This window comes from Caretta caretta, chromosome 1, assembly GCF_965140235.1.
Source record: "Caretta caretta isolate rCarCar2 chromosome 1, rCarCar1.hap1, whole genome shotgun sequence".
NCBI classification, from domain to species: domain Eukaryota; kingdom Metazoa; phylum Chordata; order Testudines; family Cheloniidae; genus Caretta; species Caretta caretta.
In genome coordinates this window covers 260,395,050-260,408,195 of record NC_134206.1, presented here as the reverse complement: position 1 = coordinate 260,408,195, position 13,146 = coordinate 260,395,050, and the positions used below count along the sequence as shown (strand labels likewise).

General features: G+C 48.8%; 1 protein-coding gene across 2 annotated transcripts in view; it reads right to left on the bottom strand.

Annotated features, from left to right (window-relative positions):
- The window catches only part of SYNGR1 (synaptogyrin 1), a 29,346-nt gene extending 19,402 nt beyond the window's left edge, over positions 1 to 9,944 (bottom strand). Inside the window, exon 1 of one of the 2 annotated variants that reach the window (XM_048834536.2) lies at positions 9,591 to 9,944. In XM_048834536.2, coding sequence (XP_048690493.1) covers positions 9,591 to 9,689 — 99 coding nt within the window. In that variant the 5' untranslated portion in view covers positions 9,690 to 9,944. The remainder of the gene's footprint in view (positions 1 to 9,590) is intronic. The other variant, XM_048834525.2, reaches the window with a different exon arrangement.
- Between the last annotated feature and the right edge of the window lie 3,202 nt (positions 9,945 to 13,146).

The window sequence follows — 13,146 nt, the reverse complement described above, 5'->3', positions numbered from 1 at the left end:
CCCATGTGCGGAATGAATTTTGTTATGTGCACCAATATGGAGGTGATGTGTGATACATCACCTCCATATTGGTGCACATAACAAAATTCATGTGGCGGGGGTGGGGCTGAGGGGTTCCAAGTGTGGGAGGGGGCTGGGGCAGAGGTTTGGGGGGCTGAGGGCTCTGGGGTGGGACTGGGGATGAGGGGCTCAGGGCTGGGGCAGAGGGTTGGGGTGGCAGGGTGAGGGCTCCAGCTGGGGGTGAGGGCTCTGGGGTGGGGCTGGAGATGAGAGTTTCAGGGTGCTGGAGGGGGATCAGGTCTGGGGCAGAGGGTTGGGGGAGGGTGAGAGCTTCGGCTGCAGGCTCTGTGGTGGGGCTGGGGATGAGGGGTTTGGGGTGCAGGCTGCACTGGGACTATGGCGGGGAGAGACGACTCCCCCCAGCAGCACCTGGGCTGGGATGGGAGGGACACCACTCCCTGTCCCGGCAGGTCCGTGGCTGGGCTGGGTTATGGCCAGAGAAGGGGTGCGTCTCCCCCGGCAGGTCCGTGGCTGGGCTAGGTGAGGGCTGGAGGAGAGGAATCTCTTCCTGCCACAGCCCTAAGCACCTGCACTGTGCTTAATAGGCTGCTGTGTGGCCCCACAGCTTAGCGGGAATTTAGGATGCCACCCTCCTGGTGTGACTGAGCCCTGACCAGGAGGGTCACCTCTGTGCAGGACAGTCCATCTGCATGACCCATTACCTATTTGGTTGCTCTGCTGAGACAGTCTGCTGGGGCTGGGGGTTAAGGATGTGGACAACAATCCCAGTAGGAATTGAACAAAACCCACCAGCTCACTTCATCCTGTCAGTAGCCAGATGATAACAGCTTTTATTCACTGCCAATCTGGAGCAGGTGATATTTTCAGAGATCTCTGGAATCCTAAATTCCCACAGCCGGTTCCCACCATACGATTTGAAATGGTGTGACTGAGCTGGCCCACTTTGCTACACAGCGTTGAGGTGCTGATCCCTAGTATTAACCCTTTTATATCCTGCCAGAGTAGTGCTCAAGATGTCTACATAACAGAAGAAAGCATCCTCTCCCTGCCATCGTTCTGTTCTTCTCCCTCCTTGGCAACCCAACCCAGCTTCCACTGAAGTGCTCCTCCCACACTCAACAGGGACAGAAAAGACCTAGTACATGACCTAGGCTTGGTTAGTGCACCTGACAATACATTTTCTAGTGCTTTGTACAGGCCATCTTATATGTCCCAAGCACTGGGGCTTCTACCATGTCTCCTTTGGAGAGTAAGGATGAGATTTTCAAAACCGCCCAAGGAATCTAGATTAAAAATTAAAGGGAATTGTTCATTCAGATTTCCATGGGTAACTTTGAGAAGCTCAGCCTAATCCAACAGATCCCCCTACCAAATGTTTTCCCTTATCTTCAGGCTAAACAATCTTCTTAATTTCATCCCCGTTACTCCTAGTACCACCCTAAAACATTCCTCTCTAACTTTGGTGTCAATATCCTTCAAATGCTCCCAGATGGTTATTCTATTCCCACTGGTTGTTGTTCAACCTAGCAACTGTACACATATTTAAATCATTTCGTCTTTCCTCATACAGGAACTGGAGGGCTTAATGATCTGTATGATCACCCTTCTCACAACACCTTCTAATTCATCAATATCTTTCTAGTAATGAAGTTCTCAGACTGACTACAGTTTGCCAGGTGCAGTACCACAACCTCTGTAGAGAACTATTATCTCTGGACTCCATGATGTATATAACTGATGTCCCTGCATACATGCCTTAAAGTAAACAAAAAAAATCACACTGGCTCTGTTTGCTGCCATCTCCTACTGCGGGTTCATGTCTAATTTACAATCCACTGTCACCCCTAGGTTCCTCTGCATTACTGCTTCCCAACAGTCTCCCTCCCATTTTGGATTATTTTTCCATCAGTGTATTAGCCTGTATTTTTCCAAGATGACTGTAATTTTATTACTTTTTGCTCATGTTTCTAACTACTCTCAGTTCCTTTGCATTATTTCTCCTTCCTTACTGGGGTTCGCAACTCTGCCCAATTTAATATCACCTACCAACGTCAGTAATATGATGCTTACTGCCACTCCCAGATCATTACTGAAATGTTAAACAAAACTTGAACAACAGTCCCTGCTATAACCCACCCAGCATCTCCCCCAGATCAATCCAGTGCTATGTATCGTTATTCTTTGGTTATTGTGGTCTGTTAGCCAGTGCTCAGTTCACATGACAGCATCCCTGCCCAAGCCCATTTGAATTATTGTTGTGAATAAGGCTTCATGAAACACTGCATCCACTGCTTTAATTAAATCCAAATACATTTTATATGCACTGCTGCACTCCCTTCAGCAGCCTATCTGCTGACATACCAGAAGGCAGCCAGCAAGCAGGCGTGGTAAAATCATGTGAACAAGATGAGGCAGCTACCACTCACAGCACTGAGTGCTATTTCTGGCAGAAACCGAATGGATGAGCCAAGGCTGAGCAAATGTGGAAACTCCTGAAGGCCACTCTGCTACCAGAGTGAGACTGGGAACTCACTGCGGGGAAGCAGTGTGTACAAGAGGCCAGCTTTGAATCCCCTTGTCACCCATCAGACAGGTGAGGTGGTAAGTCCCTCTCACAAAGAGACTCAATAGCCTGAAGTAAGTGGAGGCGCCACCGATGGAAACGTCTAGGCTGAATTCAGCAGTGACACACATGGGCTGTAGATTACAGCCAGTTTCTGACCAACATACACCTAAAGTAGTAACAGGGTCATTTGCAATGATTTAGCCGTCACTGTGTGCAAGACAAGTGTAACTTCTACACCTGGCCACGGAGGTGAGAGGGAGAAAAAGGGAATAGCAGAGAAAGCCCCTAATAGGTTGTAAAAGAAGACTGCTTCTCTATTCTCACACACACCAACCTCAACACCTTCCGGGACATTCAGGTCCTAGTGGAAGTGGGTATAGCTGCCACTGACTTACTACACACCAGGGACTGGATCGGCTCCCCAAAAAACAAATCAGTGTAAATTTCACTGCTTCACTATTTACACTCATTACTTGACTAGCCTGTACTCCGAGTGCAGCTTACACCCCCATTTAAATTCCCACTGGACTTGTCCCCAACATTTAGCAGTCCTGTAAGTGCAGGGCTTGGAGAGAGCATGATGTAGTGCAAAGGGTACTCAATTAGGCACCTGGAGATTTAGGTTCTATCCCAGCTCTACCATTGACCTGCTATGTGACCGTGGGCAACTTATTTCCTCTCTCTGGGCTAATGTCGCTGTGTCTGTTTTGTGTATTTAGACTGTAAGCTCTTTGCCGCAGGGACTGTCTCTCACTATGTGTTTGTAGCGGTCCTAGCACCACAGGACCCTGATCTCAGTTTAGATGAGTGGTTCCCAAACGGGGGTTTGCAGAACGTTACAGGGGGTTTGCCAGAAAAAATTCACTAATGGTGGCCAGAGGACTCTGGGCATTGGAGGCAGCAGGTGGGACCCGGTTGCAGGGCAGACAGCCCAAGTCTCAGGGAGAGAGGGGCAGGGCAGTTGGGGCTGGCAGCCCGAGCCCTGCCCCCATGAGCGGGGGAGCCGGCTGCCCAAACCCCAGCGCTCCGCACGGGGCTGGCAGCCCAAGCCGCAGGGAGAGCAGGGCTGGGCAGTTGGGGCTGGCAGCCCGAGCCCCGGCAGTCAGTGGGACCTGCAGCCCAAGCTCAGTGGAGCTCAGTTGACCAGGGCGGTCAACAGGGTCAAGCAGCAGGAGCCCCGTGGAGTGCGGAGGAAATTTAAACTTAAATCTCTGGAAATATTCATTTTTAGAAGGGGGTTCACGAGATTTCACAATTTAGTGAAAGGGGTTCGCGGGCTGTTAAAGTTTGGGAACGACTGGTTTAGATAGAACCTCTAGGAGCTTTTGTAATTTAAAAAGGAGAAGGGATGGTAGGGGGCTGTTTTTATTATCCCTATCTGGCTGATTCTCGAGCTCACATATGGTTGAAGGAAACTTTGCTTTTCTAGTCATAAGGCAACATTTTATTCAAAGTTTTCACTGAGCAGCTGCTGTTTGAAATGCACAGAACCAAGCCACCAAACTGAACCTATTTCTAAAACAAAGAGACACCCCCAAGCTGTTTATGTTTTTTAAACTGAATGATGCTTCTGTCTCTGGAATTAACACCACCAAGCAATTGGGAAACCCTGAACAATAAGCAACAAGCCTTTTCTCAATTAACACTTTATTTATTTGTGGAGTCAAAGCTAGATTCAAAAGCGGGCATGTCCACGGCAGATTTGATTTAAATAAATTGATTTAAATCATGATTTAAATCACTAGTCAGGAAGACTCGATTTAATCATGGATTTCTACATAAAAGTGCATTCTTGTTGGTTGTTATAACCTCAATACATATTCTTCACAACTCAGAGATAGATGTAGGTTTCATTTTTAGAAGGTATACATTTTTAAAGTGATTTATTTTGAAAAACTTTTCAGATTAGTTTTACAGCTATATCAGAAAATGAATGATTGTTTGGTTATTTCATTTACCAAAGATAACTGAAGAAGGTATTTATGAAATCATTGGGTGGTAAACTATCTCCAATTCAACAGGTTAATCATTAATATTTGGAGGATTTTCTTGCCATGCTGTATTAGGAGGAGATCACCACCAGACAGACATTTAAATTGTTTTATTTAACTATTTCTCACCTCTATATATTTATTTAAAAACATTTTTGCTGTTAACAAGCATGTTATCTCTGGAGACATAAATCCACAGTTTGAGAGCTGCAAAACTAAGGATCTCTGATGGTATCTTCTAGACTGAGCACTGAGTTCCACTGGGTAGATAGAAAGATTAACAAAAAGAAAAGGAGTACTTGTGGCACCTTAGAGACTAACCAATTTATTTGAGCATGAGCTTTCGTGAGCCACAGCTCACTTCAGTACTTGTGGCACCTTAGAGACTAACCAATTTATTTGAGCATGAGCTTTCGTGAGCCACAGCTCACTGTGAGCTGTGGCTCACGAAAGCTCATGCTCAAATAAATTGGTTAGTCTCTAAGGTGCCACAAGTACTCCTTTTCTTTTTGCGAATACAGACTAACACGGCTGTTCCTCTGAAACCTGTCAGAAAGATTAACCTAAACCTATACAGAACCCCCTGGAGTCCCAAAAGATTGGGTCCCTAATCCATGAACTATTGGAACTCATTAACAAAACTTTTCTTAAACATTATATAATTATATTGTCTCATACTATAGAATTAGAATTTATAATCCCTATTCCATGATGAGATATCTTTGAGCCATAATGTATCTATCTTTAGATAGGTTTTTTTCTCAAAAAGCATTTTATCAAAAAAATCCAATTACAAAAAAAATCATTGATGTATATCCACCCTGGGCATATCACATCCTGCCTTAGAGACTTACACAGGCCCCAAACCCAGCACATGTAGTTGTGTGGCAGAAGATGGGAATAACTTCTTATCTGAAACGGGGAGCGGGGACTGGCTTGCTCGGTGTAGCTGACAATGGTATAAAGAGGGGGGAGGGATAGCTTAGTGGTTTGAGCATGGGCCTGCTAAACCCAAGGTTGTGAGTTCAATCCTTGAGGGGGCCATTTAGGGATCTGGGGCAAAAATTGGGGACTGGTCCTGCTTTGAGCAGGGGGTTGGACTAGATGACCTCCTGAGGTCCCTTCCAACTCTGATATTCTATGGTCAGGCTGTCAGCTCTAGATCACTGATTTCAGTGCAAATCACAGGTCAGGGTAAGGGTGTGACTGGATGACTCAAGGCTGGTTTTTGTAAAGCTTTCCAATGCTGCTAACACTTATGGGAGCTCCAGTATAGAGCCACTGGCATTTTACCCACTGTGTCATCTAAGGCTAGATCTATACTTGAACCGCTGCAGCTGCACTGCTGTAGCAGTTGAAGTGTAGATGCAACCTACATCGACAGGAGGGATTCTCCCATTGCTGTAGTTAATCCACTGTCTACACTGGGGGTTAAATTGGCTTAACTATATCTCTCGGGGGTGTGGATTTTTCACACCTCCGAGCAACGTAGCTGAGTCAATCTAACTTTTTAGCGTAGACCTGGCCTGCCTGCTAAGAACAAGTCTATGTGACATGGTGGTAAAAGCCTCATCTACACTAGGGCTCCTACTGTTGTTGCCAGAGGTGAAACTGCACAAGTACTAGCAAAAGTGGGAGATTTTTTTGAGCAAAAAGCCAGGATTGCTGTGAATGGGAGACAAAGCCTTTTACCTCTAAGGTAAAATGCAAATATAACTCCTGTCAATGTGACCTACTTACTGATCTAGGCCTGAGACTCAGAATCTGTGCATTCCATTCTTAGCCCTGCCTGCTCATTGGATGATGCTGGGCAGGTTGCTTAACTTCTCTGTGCCCCAATTTCCCTATGTGCAGCATGGCTTGTGTGAACAGAGTTGGCTGTCTCAGTCTGGTTGTCAGTGGACAAGTCCCCCCATCTCCACTGGCCCCCTTGTGGGGGGCCTCAACAGGGAGCCCAGGGACTGAACAGGTTATGTACAATTAACTCCTGCACGCTCCAGTAGCTGCTGCTTTTTCCAGCTGAGGCATGTTGACGGGGAGCAGTGTGGGGGAGGTGTGCGTGGTTACTGCCCTTGGTAAGCAGGTTTGGGGAAAATGCAGAGGACTCTGTTTTCCAGGACTGTTGAGCCAACTCCTTTTGCCTGCACCACATTTGTTTAAATTTTTGTCAGGTGTAAAGAAAGAAAGAAATATTCTGCCCACATGCTACAAGAAGCGTCCTTCCGTGCGTACTGGGGAGCTGCTGCTTCCTATCACCAGCAGCAGTCTGGAAACATGAGCTGCCTCACACCAGTGTCCTGACAGTGCACAGAGAGGCACTCTAGTGATGCCAATCTCTCTACACTGGCCTAAGTCTCCTATGTGTCAGACCCAATCACCAGGTGCTCATCTTCTTCTCAACATTAAACAACACACCATCTTCTACAACCTACCTGAGTTCTTGTGCCTCATCCTTTAAAGGTGTTTACTGCACTCATCAAAATTAGATTGCATGCTCTATGGGGCAGGGGCTAGGCAGACGTGCTGGAACAATTTGTATAGTGCGGGTGCTGAGAGCCATTGAACCAAACTGTAAACCCTGGATATGATGGAAACCACATCAACCCAGGGGGTGCAGCAGCATCCCTAGTTCCAACACCTGTGGGGCCAGGTGTTTCTCTGTGATGGTAAAGTGCCAGGCATACCTCTGGTGCTTCACAATAAACACGAATAATACACAGCATATCATTACAAATGCTTTGGGTTAGCTTGTGAACTCAAGGCTCTGGCTCAGCAGCACTGGGGGAGAGGTGCTAAAGAGGAGGTAAAATGGGCCAACAGGAACAGGTGAGAAGAAAATGAATTAAGGGGGAGAAAAAGGTGCCCCCCCTTCCCCATGACTAACAAGCAGGCTATCCTTGTTAGGATGCTGAGCCCAGGGTACCGCCAATGTTCTGCAATAGGATATTTGTTTCTACAGCTAAGTGAAGGTCTGTAATGTACTGCAAGGGGTCAATCCCATTCCATCCTCTGCCAAGGTCAAGCAGACAGAGCTGGTGGTTGTGGTGAACTAGTAGGACACCCAAGGGAATGCTAAGCCCTGGGTAGTCTGCCATGACTGGACAGTCATTATGGAACATTATGGGAGTTCATGGAGGAGACGCCAGAGTACAAGATACAGTGGTGCAGAAAGAAGCGCGCAGCAGAGACTGTCTCTCGTTCTCTCTCCCTCCCGGCTTTGGGAAGCCAGAACCCTCCTGCAGTGTTACAGTGAAGTTGTGGTATTACAAAAAAGGGAGAGGAAATTCTGCCCCAGAAATTAGGGATGGAAAAATCCTTTTAGGTCACATCATGTCCATCATCCTCAGCTGGAACACTCTCTGCTGCTTTCCCCAAGCCAGGCGATGGGGGGTGCATCCATCACTTCATAATGGATTCCCAGAGCAGCCATGCTCCAGGAGATTTTCTGAACTCCCCTCCCTCGGTAATACCATGCTGTACTGTACATAGGCCCGGAAAGACAGACCGACCATATTAATCATGTCCCCAGCAGTTTCAGGGTGCAGCTATGCTATGCAATCAGGCCAAAGAGGCATCTTCTTTGACAGAAATGGACTGTGCCACTTTGGTCACAACAGCAGACGGAGCACCTCCTTTGCACCGGCACAGAGCTTGGACTGGCTACAGGACATTAGTGCCAGCAACAGGCTGGCCTATCAGATCAACCCCTCCCCCACCATCTCCTATCTGCCCTTTCCTTTCCACTTTTTTCATATACATTTTTTAAAAAACAAACAAACAGGGAGCTGCTCTGGGGCATCTCAGGCTCCTGCTTGTCCACCTTGCTGTGTGTGTGTCTCTCTCTCTTCATGCTCTCCTCCTCCTTCTCACACTGCCCCCCACCCCCTTCTTAATGCAATCTCTCTCTCTAGCTCTGTGTTTGCAGCTCGCTCCCTTAATCCCCATGACCTTCCCGCACAGAGCTGCAGCCACGGGATCAGTGTTACAAGATAAGAGACCCTCCCTCCCCCCACCGTAGCAAGGAAAAGAGGCCGAAGAGACCCCTCCCCCCTCCCTGCTCCCACTGAGCCGTCCTCCCCCCCCCGCACAGAACCACAACACATTGCAGAATGGGAAAGAAGGCAAGGCAAGGCAAGGGAGCCGGGCGGCCGAGAAAGGACAACCCCCCCCCCGCATCTCGTACAAGCCCCCTCCCTCGCTGCTCCCCGTCCCCAGCAGCAAGCAGAGCAGACAGAACTAGACGGGCTGGCGAGGCAGAGGAGCTGCCGTGCAGAATTATCTCTGTCATTTGCAGATCCACCCCCACCCCCGCCGCAGACACCAGTGTTTCCAGGTCCCCCCTGTAAACAAAACAAACAAGCTCCTCCCTGAAAATATCCCCACTACACTGACTGACCGGGGGGGGGGGGAGAACGACGCCCCCATTGCACCACATCCTTCCCTGGGGAGGGGGGCAGCGGGATTGTGTTTGGATCACGTCCCATTTTCCTCCCTCCTCTCGGCTCCCGCGTTCTGTCCCCACCCCGCTGCAGAAACACCCCGTCTTCGGGCAGCCAGGAGGTGGGGGGGGGGGATCCGAGACACGCGCGACCGGCACCGGAGCCGCCACCTGAGCCGGGGATCCCAGGCGGGGCGGCCGTCTCTCCCTGGGCAGAGGGGATTTTGCAGCACCGGCTCCCGCTTCGCACCCCACGGGGCCCGGCCCGGCCGGTGGTGGAGCGGGGCCCCGCCCGGCAGGTGGATGGGGGGGTGGAGCGGGGCCCGGCAGGTGGTGGCGGGGCCCGGCCTGACAGGGGAGTGGGTGGGGGGTGGAGCGAGACCCGGCCCGGCCCGGCAGGTGGTGGTGGTGGGGGGCGGGCGGCGGAGCGGGGCCCGGCCCGGCGGGGGGGCCCTCCGAGCGCAGGGCACGCGGCTCACTGAGGAGCGCGGCCGGGGAAGGTCATTCCCCCCCAGCCCGGCCCGGCCCGCACCCACAGCCCATGGCAGGCAGATACCCCGCCCCGTGCCCTTACCCAGGAGAGCACCCGCAGGACAGTGTGAGGCTGCCGGAAGAAGGTCTGGGGGTCGAAGGCGCCCCCGGCTTTGCCCGCTCCATACGCGCCCCCTTCCATCCTTGGGGCGCCCCGTGGCACGCCGCTGAGCCCCTGCGTGTGTCTGAGCCACTCCGCGCCGCCGGCCGGGGGGGAGGGAGGGGCAGGAACGCTGCCCCGCGGGGGTTAACGGAGGCGAGCGGGCCGGGGCTAGCTGTGCATGGCCGCGCTGTCGCTCCCCGCTCCGTCGCCGCTGCCCGGCTGGAGGGAGACGCACGCTCCACTCCCGGGCAGGCGCGAGTGTGCAGGGGCCGCGCGCTCCTTCGCAGCAGCAGCATCCCCTGAGCGGCGGGAACGCGCCAGGCCAGGCTCGGGAACGCGCCTCGAGCAACTGGGAGGGGGCACGAGAAGTGTGAGCCCCTGGGAACGGGAGCTGTGCAGACCGCAATGCAACCCCAGCTGTTATGTATTTTTAATGCAGTGCTCAGGGCAGTGAAGGGTGCTGCCTGTTTTATTTTTGTAGGGCCTACAAAACGTATTGCTCACAAGTGCCCTTGCCCCACAGCTGAGTCCTGCTCAATGGTCACCTTACCTCAGTCCAACTGATAAACATTTCACCTTTGTTGCACCCGCATGGGCGAGATGGAGGGGCCGTGGGTGTCGAAAGAGCCTTAGGTTGGCATGAAGGGTGCTTTAAGATCCCACCAGCCTGCTTGCTTGCCAGCAAACAAGACAGTCAGTAAATAACATTGTTTGTGGTTATTTTATTTGGCAGGGCTGGAGCCCCTACTAGGTGCTTCACAAGAGACAAAGACCTAGAGTCAGCTTCTTGCGTCCATTATTAATTTATATATATATTCTCATAGCAGTCATGGACCAGGACCCCTTGTGCCACTCCAGCACTGCAAAGGAGTCAGAAAGGGGGTGGAGTGACTCTTGAGAGAATCCCAGTGTAGCTGGAGCTGTCTGCGAATTTGGTAGTAGACAAGACTCTAGATCTAACACAATTTGGCAGCCAGTGTGGGTGGGAACAAACCCTCATAGAACAGGATTCAATAATGGACTGTAGTTTGGGCTCCTACCTGGCCTAAACCACTTCTTTTTTTTAACAGCCACATCCACACTGGGCAGCCATAGTGTGTTGGCACATGATTCAGGTGTAAGCTTGGATTGAGTAGCCTAGACATTGGTTCTTAAAATTTCATGTGTGCTCTAGTGTAGACAAGGTGCCTGTGACCACCCACGTTTTGACTACCATGTTTTCTAGACCTCCTGTGAGCAGGTTCGGATGATTTGGTGGGTAAAGTGCCACTAGTCCGGCATTCAAAAATCACGAGTCAGGCCCAAAAATCATGAGATTGGTTTAAAAATATTTTTTTTTCAAAAAATAATATGTTGGGCTCTTTTCGTTTGCTTTGTTTCTGAGCGCTTACGTGCACTCATTTCATGTTTTCAAGGATTTCTCTGAAACCACAAAGGGTCAAAACATACTTTTTAAAAAATGAAAGCTGAGATGCTCATGTAATCACTTGACTCCAAGAGCCGGGGCTTTAAGAAAAACACCAGTTATTGAAACTAGTGGTAAAATCATGAGAGTTGGCAAAGCTGCTGGTCTGAGGTAAGACTCCTACCCTTGCTGCCACCAGTGGAATTGCCTCGGTGGGAAATTGTAAAGAAAAAAAAATGTAGTGGAGACATAGCTCAAGTTATTGGGCTTGATTTTCCTGCTGCATACACTGGTTTTATGCCTAGACACTATTGGCTTCAATAGAGCTACTCCTCTAAACTGGTGAACTGAAATCAGAAACAGGTTCACTGGGTTTTTAAGATTTGTAAAAATCATTGTGCAGAGAAAGTCAAAACTGTTGTGAGCAACATTGTGGATTCTTCTCAGCAAAGCTGTTTCACTTTTCTTTTTTGCTCCCCTCTAGACACATTTTCTGGAAAATGCGAGCTTCTTATTTAATAATACCTAGTTTTTCATCAGTAGATCTCAAAGTGCTTCCCAACCTTTAACAAACTCATGCTCTCAACATCCCTCTGAGGTAGGGAAGTATCATTATCCCCATTTTACAGAGAGGGGACTGAGGCACAGAGAGGCTATGTGACTTGCTCAAGGTCATACAGGAAGTCTGTGGCAGAGCACAAAATTGAAGTCAGGTCTCCTAAGGGCTGGGCGAGGCTAGTGCCCTAACTGTTGGACCATCCTGCCTTCCATTTTTGTGGAATTATTCTGATGTCTGGGCACACAACCACCTAGAGCTCTAGGTGCAGCTGAATCTATTACAAAGAATTTAGGCTGAACCAGTGCCAACAAAGAAAAAACATTACATACCCAGGGTAAACCCTTCTTCTCTCAACATAGTTAACCCACTCCCTGAGTAAAAGCCTGGAGAAACAGATGTTGCAACATGCTCGAAGGTGAACAAACTTATGCTTGTTAAGCATCTTTTGACATGTGGGCTCTGCCTCTTCAAATCTGAGCAGTGCTGAAGGGGGAAACTGACATTGTAAGAGGTTTTCTCTGATCTATCAAATCTGTTTTAAATGTTTGCTTAATTCAGTTGTGGTTTGTAAATATTAAGAGAACTTACAACTTTGAAAGCTACTGTCTTATTTATATAATGTTGCCCCTTCTTCTGACACCAGTGTCCCCATTATGAAATGAGTGTGGCCCCTTTGCCTAGTACAGATGTTCTCAACCTTTCCAGCCTACTGTTCTCCTTTCACAAGTCTGATTTGTCTTGCGTACCCCCAAGTTTCACCTCACTTAAAAACTACTTGCTTACAAAATGAGACATAAAAATACAAAAATGTCACAGCCACTATTACTGAAAAAATGGCTTACTTTCTCATTTTTACCATATAATTATAAAATAACTCAATTGGAATATAAATATTATACTTACATTTCAGTGTATAGCAAATAAAGCTGTATAAACAAGTCATTGTCTGTATGAAATTTTTGTCTGTACTGACTTTGCTAGTGCTTTTTATGTAGCCTGTTGTAGAACTAGGCAAATATCTAGATTAGTTGATGTACCCCCTGGAAGACCACTGAGTACCCCAGGGGTACATGGACGCCTGGGTGAGTTCCACTGGCCTAGTGGTGACAGACACTGGAATCTTGCAGTCTAGCTTCCCAGTGGAAGAGAAATCAGCATTGCAGAGTCTGGTACATTGTAAGCATAAGTTGCTTTATTTACATATATACATCAGATCTGGTATGAGATGACAAAACAGCCCACAGGGCACATCCAATTTCCAGGAATCTCAGCCCAACACAAAGGCCTGGTTCCTGGAGAGTAACTCTGCTTCAAGAATTTACTCTAATCTGAGACCAAGGCAGACAGCAAATTCTCCTGCCACTAGTGCAGCTCCAGTGTACCTGGTAACGTGGGTAACCAAAATCTAACACAAGCATTTCTTCCAATACTCAAAGCTTGTCTGTATGCTAAGGAAAAGAATTTGGGAGACCCTTGGGGGTAACAGGGCTACCTGTGAACACCTGCCATAACAATAATATATACATTGGTTA